This window comes from Pungitius pungitius, chromosome 1, assembly GCF_949316345.1.
Source record: "Pungitius pungitius chromosome 1, fPunPun2.1, whole genome shotgun sequence".
NCBI lineage: Eukaryota > Metazoa > Chordata > Actinopteri > Perciformes > Gasterosteidae > Pungitius > Pungitius pungitius.
The window spans coordinates 8,833,492-8,844,699 of record NC_084900.1 but is presented as its reverse complement, the minus strand read 5'-3'; the positions used below and the strand labels follow the sequence as shown (position 1 = coordinate 8,844,699).

The 11,208-nt window shown below is 46.2% G+C and overlaps 1 protein-coding gene across 1 annotated transcript; it reads left to right on the top strand.

Annotated features, from left to right (window-relative positions):
• hspa12b (heat shock protein 12B) lies at nucleotides 1-11,208 on the top strand. The gene is made up of 14 exons (XM_037478965.2): nucleotides 1-338; nucleotides 1,567-1,621; nucleotides 2,068-2,150; nucleotides 2,534-2,658; nucleotides 2,746-2,932; nucleotides 3,166-3,270; nucleotides 3,497-3,613; nucleotides 4,659-4,836; nucleotides 7,449-7,535; nucleotides 8,345-8,449; nucleotides 8,537-8,795; nucleotides 8,912-9,015; nucleotides 9,099-9,289; nucleotides 9,387-11,208. Exons 2-14 carry the CDS (start codon nucleotides 1,585-1,587, stop codon nucleotides 9,867-9,869), a joined length of 2,061 nt encoding a protein of 686 aa, XP_037334862.2. The 5' UTR covers nucleotides 1-338; nucleotides 1,567-1,584; the 3' UTR covers nucleotides 9,870-11,208.

The window sequence follows — 11,208 nt, the reverse complement described above, 5'->3', positions numbered from 1 at the left end:
CCACTCTTCCAAACTGTGTGTGCATGTGTGTGTGTGTGTGTGTGTGTGGGTCACCACTCACATTCCTGCGTTGAGCCAAGAGGCAGCGAGTTCAGCTGCAGAGAGTCAGAATTACAAATCCAACTTACAGCTTTAAGATGGAAAGTTCCACTTTTCTCAAAGAAGAAGAAGAAGAAGGAAAATAGTTATTTCTCTTTTTCAGTGCATCCTACCCACCTCTTGTTTCCTCCTGCTCTTTCTCCTCCATCTCCCTCCCTTGCTCCAAACCTTGGACTCTGGCGCCGGGGAATCCCTTTAGAGAGGTGAAAACTGAACAAGGAGCATCAGCACACAAAGAAGTGAGTAAAGATTCAAAGCACATATAATTGTAGATTGTCACTCTGTCCTGTGGCGGTTCAATGCTTTTTATACAAGCAGTTTTGGAGGAGCGCATGAATCAGAAACCTCATGATCTCCTGAATGCCCGATCTCTTTTAAGGTTTTTGCTTCACTCCTAAACAACAAACTGTCATGTTTGTAATGTTTGCATTCCTGGCTGTGTTAGGAACTGTCAAAGCTGCATGACGATCGGCACTAAAAGCCCGACTTGACATTCAAGCCGCCCTATACTTAAAAGTCTGAGAGCTCAATTAGTTAATGATGCATAAAAGTTGAAGGTGTTGCGCAATCTGTCCCTAATGCATTGTCTCGGGGGGGAGCCTGAGTTGTTTGTTTTGCTGATCCCCTGCAAGCTCTAAGTCGTGTGTCTGAGAAAGAGAGAAGAAAATAAGAAAAAGAAAAATTGAGGGGCAAGGGGCAAAAGAGTGGGGGAGAAAAAAGTATGTGCAAGAGAGTTGAAGTTGAGGAGAGATGTGGAGATTCAATCGCCGGTTTTATCATCAAACAGTGATCCCTTCACCGTGAAGAAAAGACAGTGATGCACAAATGCACAATAGTGCACAACAGTATATTAAAATGTTCAAATGCTTTCGAGCACATTGAATAAAAACAGATGTTGCATGTACAAGTATGTATGCAACAAAAAGTCAAACTATCTCACACTCTACTTCTCTCACTTTCTCAATCACACACTTACAGAACGGGATTCAAACAAACACAGCTTTGTTTCATTAGACTCCTCTATTTAGTTTGCTTTTGGCTCAGATCACATACACGCACACAAGCCAATGTAAACCAGCACACACAAAGTAAATCCATGTGCTGGGGAAAATACAGCCGACATGGAGACAACTTAAAACGTTTCTCTTACTCTTACAGGTTCTGTTGTTTATTTAACCTCGAACAAAAAAGATATATAATTTAACATCATATAACATCGATAGATTTAGTGTCTGGCAGACCGGAAATCTTCCTCTGGCTTCTGAGAAGTCAAATAGCTGCAAACTTGAATTTCAAGTGTACTTTGAAAAAAGGGTTGCGTGTGTGTGTGTCTTCTTCCCTTCCCCTTCCTAGCTGTGGAATATCCCTGCTGTGTCCAGATTGCTCTCTCACACTCATGCATTGTATTTGTTTTAGACCTACATTACTCAGTTTGCATCATCTTAGTGTTGGTGTGTTTCTCCACAGAACCTGGCTCCTGTAAAGATGGCTGACATGTTGCAGCCAGACCTGCAGCTACCTGGTAAGAGATATACACATGCCAGGTTGCTATGGCAGCTTTGCCAAAGTGGTTATCTTCTGAAGTATGAACACGCTGACCTCCATCTCCCACTTGGTTAAATTACTCTTATCAGATTCCAGTCATTCCAGTTAAGGAAAAACATTCACTTTGACATTCACTGTAAAGCTTCCGTTCAGGGAAAATAAGACTCTGTCTACATGCAGGCAGAGGCAGTTAATGACAGTCCAATATGGCTCTTTCTTTGTGATAAGAGAGGGGCTACATATCTCTCCTCAAACACACATTTCTTTTGGCTATTCTGTTCATTTTCCAGTGGAGTTTGTGTGACACTTCTCCCAAAACTGAATTATGCTTATAATGAGATTTGAATAGTAAGACACCACTGTATACCCTTACATTTGACCTTATCTTCCTCACCCTTTTTCTCTTTCTCCATTCATTCCCAGGTGATCGCTTATCAGCCCCTTCATCGCCTGCCAGAGCTAGAAATGACTGTGGCATCACACCCCTCACCCCCTCACCGTCACCGGTAAATACACACAAACACTCACACACGCTCACACACTCACATTCACCACAGACATTTGCACACACCCAATCCCATATCCACCTCATGCCTTTATATTTAGCTCCCAAACATGACCTGTAAACCCACAGCTACTTTGCACTGTCATTTGTGGTTTATAATAACACTTACACTCAGAGTTTAAAGTTAAGCGTAGACTTAACGCATTCCCCTATACAGACTACAATCTGTGGTAAAGAAATATATACTGTACATTTCAGCACTGAAGGAGGAGCAGAGATGAGAGGAGAGAAGATGAGAAGTTTTAATCTGTCAAACAGGAGAAATAATGAAGAAATATTCTCCTATCAGCACCGTCTACCAATCACACAAACGCTCCCTTTCAGATGGTGGAGGTCAAACCCAGGATGTTGCGTCCATTCTCAGTTGTCGTGGCGATAGACTTTGGGACGACCTCCAGCGGCTACGCGTTCAGCTTCACAGAGGACTCAGACGCCATTCACATGATGAAGTAAGAGCTTCTGGGTGTATTGGCTTCACTTCAATTCTGTCATTTTATTGGCTACCCGTGACATTGTTTTCTCCCTTCCTTTTGCAGGCGCTGGGAAGGTGGCGACCCTGGGGTGGCCAATCAGAAGAGTCCGACTTGTCTGCTGCTGACTCCTGATTTGCGGTTCCACAGTTTTGGGTTTGCGGCCCGGGACTTCTACCACGACCTGGACCCAGAGGAGGCCCGCCACTGGCTGTACTTCGATAAGTTCAAGATGAAGATCCACAGCACAAGTGTAAGAGAGATCAATAATAAAGCCAATTTGCATCGCACTGCATTGTGGGGAGTGTAGGCTCCAGTGTTTTTTGGTGCTTAAACTAGAATCACAACTAAAAACCTGGATGGCTATCCTTTAGTTGCCCACAAGTCCCCAAACCTGTGCTATACAAAATAACTGAAGGATCCACTTTGAAATGATGACTTGTCCTTGCTGTAGTGTTTGAGTGTTGGCGGCTTTGTCTCCTGCAGGACCTCACCATGGAGACAGAGCTGGAGGCGGTCAACGGGCGGCGGGTCAGAGCCATCGAGGTTTTCAGTCATGCCCTGCACTTCTTCAGGGAACACGCTCTAAAGGTGCACTGTCAAGCCCTCGTTTATGATTGCAGTATGATGCCTCACAGGGAGACGTTTATTCACTTGATTGTGTGTGTGTGAGATGTATTTACATATGGTTTATAGGTGGGTCAAGGTGTTTATATGAATATGAATGTTGCTGTTGCTGCTGTGTCTGGCTTTGATTGAACCTCATAACTATTTTGATCGTTTTACCATAGAAAGTGTTTCATTGATCCGGTTTTAGGAGGTGAAGGACCAGTCGTCATCCGTGCTGGAGGGAGAAGACGTCCGATGGGTTATCACCGTCCCCGCTGTGTGGAGACAACCTGCCAAACAGTTCATGAGAGAGGCCGCTTACCTGGTAGGACCTCACATACATTTGGATGAATCCAAGCATCAAAACATTGTTATGAAACAGGCTACAAATATGTTCTGTTCTGTTCTAACGTTTATTGTTAATTACCCTGTTTCATGAAAAGTTAAGAGATACAGGTTTTTTTTTAATCACTTACTATAAACACACATAGACAGACACTCAAACTCCTAACGCTGCATATTTGACTCCATCCTCTTTAAATATCTTCTCATCAACACACACAAACACACACACACACACACACACACATATTTGCTATGCTGTACAACTCATAAGGACTTGTAGGAAGTGTGCGTACGTGGACAGGAATGCAGCGGGTCCTCTCACAATGTATATCGATGAGAATGTACCGACCTGTGTGTGTGTGAGAGAGAGAGAGTGAATATGTACTTTTGCATTACAAATGCAATAGAGCACAGAAACGGCTGTGCAACGTTTACCTTTTAATGCCACGCTTATTCTTGTTTTTTTTCTGTTCAATTTTCAAATTATCTCACACTCACACACACACTGGTTTTCACCCCTTTATCTCTCATCTGCCCTTCACTCACCAAGGTATATACATAAACAATCTGATGCAAACACACTGCCATAAAGGCACACACACCCTGCGCTGGCTCCCAGCTTGAGGCCGTCGGGGTGTGTGTGCTTCCTGCTGGTGATGAGGTCATCACAAGTGAACAATGAGGGAGACCGGCATACAAACACAGGAAGTGGTGTCCAGACCCCCGCCCTGCACGCACACGCACACACACACACACACACACACACATCATTCCAGCCACTTAACTTTACACCTAATACATCAAGACTGTGCTCATGTATAAACTCTCCTCTGCTAATGATGCTTAGCATGTGTATATACATACCACAGCAGTATCTACATGCATGTCAGAGAGCATGATGGATCTTTTTGAGGGTGGCCTTTGTCCAGTACCGCCATGTCTAACTTTCCCTTTTTCAGCCCCTTTAGTATCTCAAAGTGACCTTCAACGTTTCTCACCCTCTCTGTCTGTCTTGTGTCCTCCAGGCCGGTCTGGTGTCCCCCGACTGTCCTGAGCAGCTCCTCATCGCACTGGAGCCCGAAGCTGCGTCCATTTACTGCCGTAAGCTCCGCCTCCACCAGGTGCTTGACCTGAGCTTGCAGCCGATCACGAATGGCTTTGATCTGGAAGGGTCCCGGCCCTTGGACTCCAGCTTTAGACAAGGTAGTGAAGAGAGTGTGTTTTTCTGTGTGTAGACTTTTTTCTGTGTGTGTTTTTGACTTTTTCATGCGCATAAGCATGAAACCACCATGTGTTCCTGGAAATGTTGTTGAATTTCACCTTGGTAAAATGTGGTTTATGCAAAGGAGCGACTCGGTTTGTTTGTGTTTGTGAGATCTGAAAACATATACTACTTGTGGCTTTTCCTCAGATGACCTGGCTCTTTTCCAGATTTTCCAGATTCTATTTCTAATATGTGTTTGGTGTTAGTGTGGCTTTCCAATGAATTATTGCAAAGATATTTGGGCCATATTTGATGCATGTGAGAGCAGAGCATGGCCATTGAAACTCTTCTGCATCAATCATCAAAGATGAGAATATCTGCTTCTTTGATGGAAAGTCCAAAGTAGGAACTTGTGCACATAAATATGCAAGGGGAGAACTTAACTACGATGCAAGCTATAAATACAACACTGGCTTGTTATCATCACATAAGACAGATTTGGCAAACGTGTATGCAGACAGTTCCACTATGTACACACCCAGAATATACAAATCAAAATCAGCATTTGAAGTGAGTTTTTTTTTTCTATCCAAATAATGTAAGTCCCGCCCCATTCACACCCCATTTAGCTCTAAGTGCTCCACTCTGTGTGTTACCTATCAGTCATTTGGTTCTAGGCTTTGCGTACAGAGGGTTTGTCGGTGCTTTTTTGTTGTGCACATGTGTTGAGTTTGATGATGGAAGCAGAGAAAGTAAACTTAAAACCAGAAAAAATAAGAACGACGCTGAAACCCTCCGTAGAGCTGAGAGGAACTGCCTAGTAGGGTGATGATTCTCTGTAGGATTTGGTTAAAAGCGACTTCTTTTACATTACAGAGGATTTAGAAATATTAAATAGTAAAACATTTCCAGAACCAGAAACACTTTTCAGAACTTTCCAGGAATAGGCCGTGGACTAAGTGGAAACATGACATGTTGTCATGACTACACAAAAGCTGCAGGGGGGGAAACAGTTGTGTTTGAAGCAGCAACAGGAAAATGCTGCTGATTTACAGCAAAGAAGACAATTCAGCGAACACACATGCGGTCCAAACTCCGCCGCACGGGCCCGCTTACAGACATGCGGTGAATGCCACGCACACAGAGAACACTCACACACACACACACACACGACACACACTAGGCTCAGGATATTGTAATTGGAACAAGGTGCGGTGAGACTATGATCTCACCCCCCTCCCGGTCTGTCATTCTCCTTCACTCGTGTTCATTTCTCTTTCTTTTCTTTCTGTCTTTTAAACATTCCCTCCCCCTCCAACGTTCTGTTTGCCAGGTCGACACACTGTGCAAGGACACGGGAAACCGCACAAACAGGCAGACAGTATTTACGCGCACACATGCACACTTGGCATCACGGCCGTCATGGCTTTTACTATCTTTAGCTTCTATTGCACCACCTTTCGGCTCCAAAGATAGCACAAGGGAGTCGTTAACTCTCTCACACACACACTCACACACACACACACACACACACACTTTCTTTTCTGCTGTTTCATGTAAATGGTTTCCAGACTTGCATTTCATTCATCACTCCCATTTAAAGAAACACACACACACACACACACACACTGACTTACATTACCTCCGGCGTAATCCAGAGCCTTAAGCGTAGTGTTGGCTTTCAAGAAAATGTAGTCGTTGTTGTTCGATAATTGCCTTGTAATAAACCTATTCCCCCCCCCCCCCCACACACACACACACACACACACACAATGACATCAAGCTTCCCCATAAACAAGGCAATGAGTTTGTGTTATTAAAAGCTAGACAAAGAAATACTACTTTTTTTTCCCGATGGCCCACTTTCGTTGCTTTAAAATGTTGACCACTTTAAGGCCCTTATGTCTGTCAAAGAGGCTGTCAGGTGTTTTGTATTTCTGCCCAATGTCTTACGGGTGTGTTCTGCTTTCTTTGGCTTTCATCCATGGTGCCAGTCGGGGAAATTACATGTGAGAGTGAAGAAAAAGTTGTGTGGGCATTTCAAACAAATTACTTTTGCCATGAGTAAACATCGAGGCCTTGTTTTTTTCGTATTTTACTTAGATCATGCAACTTGGCTTGTAGAATAAATTAACAAACCTTTATCTTCGTTGGGATGAAAAGGAACTCTCTTGCTTGAGCCAGAAGTTATTAAGCATTAGTTTAGCAAAAGCTGAACCTATATGTTTTCACAGAAAAGACAAAAAATGCTTGAATGCGAGCAGAGCAAGGTGGTGAAAAGGTGATGATGCCTCCTGGGGCCCTCAGCTGGAGAGAGTCCATATACATTCTTGTTGAATTGTTTATACTGAGAAAAGAGGGGCCCGGAGCAACATTTCAGGGGTACAAGAACTTCTGCTTGGGCCTCTGGGACCCAGAAACGTTTCCTATGCCACTGAAGAACTGCATACCTTTTCGCTGGAAACGCATTTCAACTATTATCTTGTGTCTCACTGTGACAGTTTGATCTGATTTAATGACAGAAGCTATTTCAAACGTGTGTGTGTGTGTGTGTATGCACGTTGCACGTTGTGTAGCTGTGCATGTTCAACTTTCTGTTGGCTTGTTGCAGCGAGGGAGCAGCTGAGGCGATCCAGACACAGCAGGACCTTCCTGGTGGAGAGTGGAACCGGAGAGCTGTGGTCTGAGCTACAGACTGGTAAGAGCTACAGTGTTTGTGTGTACATGTGTGTGTGTGTGTGTGTTTAAGAGGGGCAGACAGACCCCACATGTCGGAGATATTGATGGTTTTGACTTTTAACCCTGGCTAGTTGACTTTTGGCAGCAGCCCCCCCCCCCCGCTCTCTCATGTCTAATAACCCTCAGTACAGCGTGGTTGCTCTTTTCCCCCCCATAGCCAAAATCTTTACACCGTTGTGAAAATGAAATCCAAATATTCTAATGCTGCAAGAATGAACTAATTTATGCAAGAACATGGTCCTAATAAGATGTGTAGGTTTATGTTGTGTTCAGTTTTGCTGAAGGGACAATTGAACTAGCCCATATCTGGGGTTTTACATACACTATTTTCTTTTTGTTGAACCATGACAACGATCTAAAGAGCCACGCGCCCCTTGCTGACCCTCTGCTCCATTTCCTGTCCACACACACACACACACACACACACACACACACACACACACACGAGGGACCAAGCTCACGGGACTCTCCCCATCTGCACTCTCTGGCAGTCGAGAGTCCGTCCCCGTTTTGCATTTTATTCTCTCATCCAACATTTCCAGCTCTGATCGCTGTAAGACTGGAGATTGATTAAGTTTAGGCTCTGCTGGTGGAAGTGTTTCAGGGGAGACACCCAAATACACACACTCATTTACACATTCCACACAAAAGTGAAGCGACATCGTCCTCCATTTACCCCTGCAAATTGGGGTGAGACAGCATGTTCCTACGGCTGTGTAAAGTCTTTCCTGGCCCTGAGTTGTGCGTGCTCCTGCACTTTTTGTGTAGGTGACAGGTACATTGTCGCAGACTGCGGAGGAGGAACAGTTGACCTGACAGTCCATCAAATCGAGCAGCCACAGGGAACCCTCAAAGAGCTCTACAAGGCTTCAGGTACACACATTCACAATCAGCCAGAACACACCCAACAAAAACAACAAAAAACACTGCGCAGGTTTCCAAACTTCCTCTTCCTTGCAGGCGGTCCGCACGGCGCCGTGGGAGTAGACCTGGCCTTCGAAGCCATGCTGTGCCAGATCTTCGGCGAGGACTTCATCCTGAGCTTCAAGGCCAAGCGGCCCGCGGCCTGGGTGGACCTCACCATCGCGTTCGAGGCGAGGAAACGGACGGCGGCGCCGGGCAGGGCCAACGCCCTCAACATCTCCCTGCCCTTCTCCTTCATCGACTTCTACAAGAGGCACAAGGGGCAGAGCGTGGAGGCCGCCCTGAGGAGGAGCAAGTGAGCCCCGCACAGTGGGCCCTGGGCGATCAAACGATGGATCGATTGTGTTTACGTGGAACACTGAAGATGCGAACTTTCTCTGTCTCTCGTGTGTGTGTGTGTGTGTGCGTCAGTATGAACATCGTGAAGTGGTCGTCCCAGGGGATGTTGCGGCTGACGCAGGAAGCCATGAACGAGCTCTTCCAGCCCACCATCATCAATATCGTCAAACACATTGGTGAGAAACACACAAAGACGCTTAAACGTACAACCCCCCCCGAAGAGTGTGCATCTCCAACCTCTCTCCCCCCCCCCTCACAGAGGAGCTGATGGCAAAGCCGGAGGTGCGCGGCGTGCGTTTCCTCTTCCTGGTGGGCGGGTTCGCCGAGTCGCCCATGCTGCAGAGAGCCGTCCAGAGGGCGGTGGGGCGGACGTGTCGCATCATCATCCCCCACGACGTCGGGCTGACCATACTGAAGGGCGCCGTGCTCTTCGGCCTGGATCCCACCGTGGTGGGTGCTCGGGGGGGGGGGGGGGGCAGCAGGGGCAGCTCTCGGACATCTTTGTTTTTTTTAACAGCCTCTCGCTCTCTCTCTCTCTCTCTCGCAGGTCCGCGTGCGTCGGTGCCCCCTGATCTACGGCGTCGGCGTCTTGAACCGCTTCGTGGAGGGGCGCCACCCTCGCGACAAGCTCCTCGTCAAGGAGGGCCGCGAGTGGTGCACCGACATCCTCGACCGCTTCGTGTGCGTCGACCAGTCGGTGGCCCTGGGCGAGGTGGTGAGGCGGAGCTACACGCCCGCTCGCCTGGGCCAGCGGAAGATCATCATCAACATCTACTGCAGCTCGGCGGAGGACGCCGCCTACATCACCGACCCCGGGGTCAGGAAGTGCGGGACGATAACTTTGGACCTACCGGAACCGCTCCCAGTGCCGGGGGGAGCGAGGGGGGGAGGAGGAGGAGGAGGGGCGGGCCCAGAGAGGAGAGAGATCAGGGCGACCATGCAATTCGGAGACACGGAGATCAAAGTGGCGGCCGTGGACGTCATGTCTAACCGCTCCGTCCGGGCTTCCATAGACTTCCTGTCCAACTGAGGAGGAGCAGGAAGGAGAGACGAGGATTGGAGAAACATTAGGGGAGAAAAAAAAAACTGATTCTAGGGATGATAACTGTAGAGGAAAGAAAAAGCGGTACTTTGGGGCGTCGGCTTTGCGATCGAAGAAGAAAACTGTCATCCTGTAATGCCGACATTTATGCTTCACGTTTGTTCATCAGAGTAGTAAAAAAAAAGATTAACTCTGTGACTTAAAAAAAGAAAACGTGTCAGCATCTTCTCAACCGAAGAGGAGGGCACCCTCAGTATCTCCAACAAAGGAAGACGCCACCCAGTGTCACGTCACGCCACATGCACTCGTCACTGGCATTTCCTGCCCAGAAATGATTCAGAAGAACACATTTTTACGAAGAGCTAATGCCAGCAGGTGGCCGAGATGCAAAGATAGCTTCTAATATCCCCCCCTTTCCGTGGTGTACTTCAGCTATTAAACTACCTAGAGTGAGAATCACTCATCTTATTAGTTAAACATGGTGACTGCTGCCTCCCCCCCCCCTAATGCAATGAACTATAGGATGTCTCACAGCATCAATTCAATCCTATTTCACTCTTTATTTACAGATATGGATAGAACCAAGTTTTCTGCAGGCAAGTTTCTCCCCCGTGAATATGATTGTGCTCGACCTGGTGGCGAAAAGACTGAACTGCCTGCAGGCTGTGGGTCAAAGGGCCTATTTAAATTCTTAGCAGGAAAAACACTGGGAAGGGACATGGCATTATAGCAGAGTTTGCTAATTTCTCATAGAGTACGTCACCATTCAGGTGTAATGTTTGGGGTGGTTCATTGTAAATCAGGGCAAGAGCACCATTCGTATAATAAGCTATTTTACCAATACTTCGTTATTCATATACAATGGGAGTGGACTTCCCGCTGCATGCTTGTCTCTCCCAGCAGATGGAGTGCGCTCCGTTATTATGGAGGATGGCTCAGATGTTAATCAACTGAGGAAGACCGGTTGGATGCATTTAAAATGGAATGGTATTCTTTTGTCTAGTTATGGTTTTGCTTTAACTCCCGTAGGGGCTTTCATTTTCACACTTTAACAGATACTGTAATCACATTTAAAGCCTGTTTTTGTTGTGTATGTTGTAATAAACTGCATTCGTGTTAAGATTATCAGCCACTGTATCATGTTCATAAACCATGCTACTCCTGTGCAAGTTGCAAATTGATAAGATTATTCTCATGTGATTCACAGCCTTACGTTAATATGAATGTATTATTTAACAGCAATACTATATAATTTCAAGACCACTAGGTTTGAAAACCATCTATTCCTCCTCCCTCCTTCGGCAGATAATACACATGGTAACAGTCA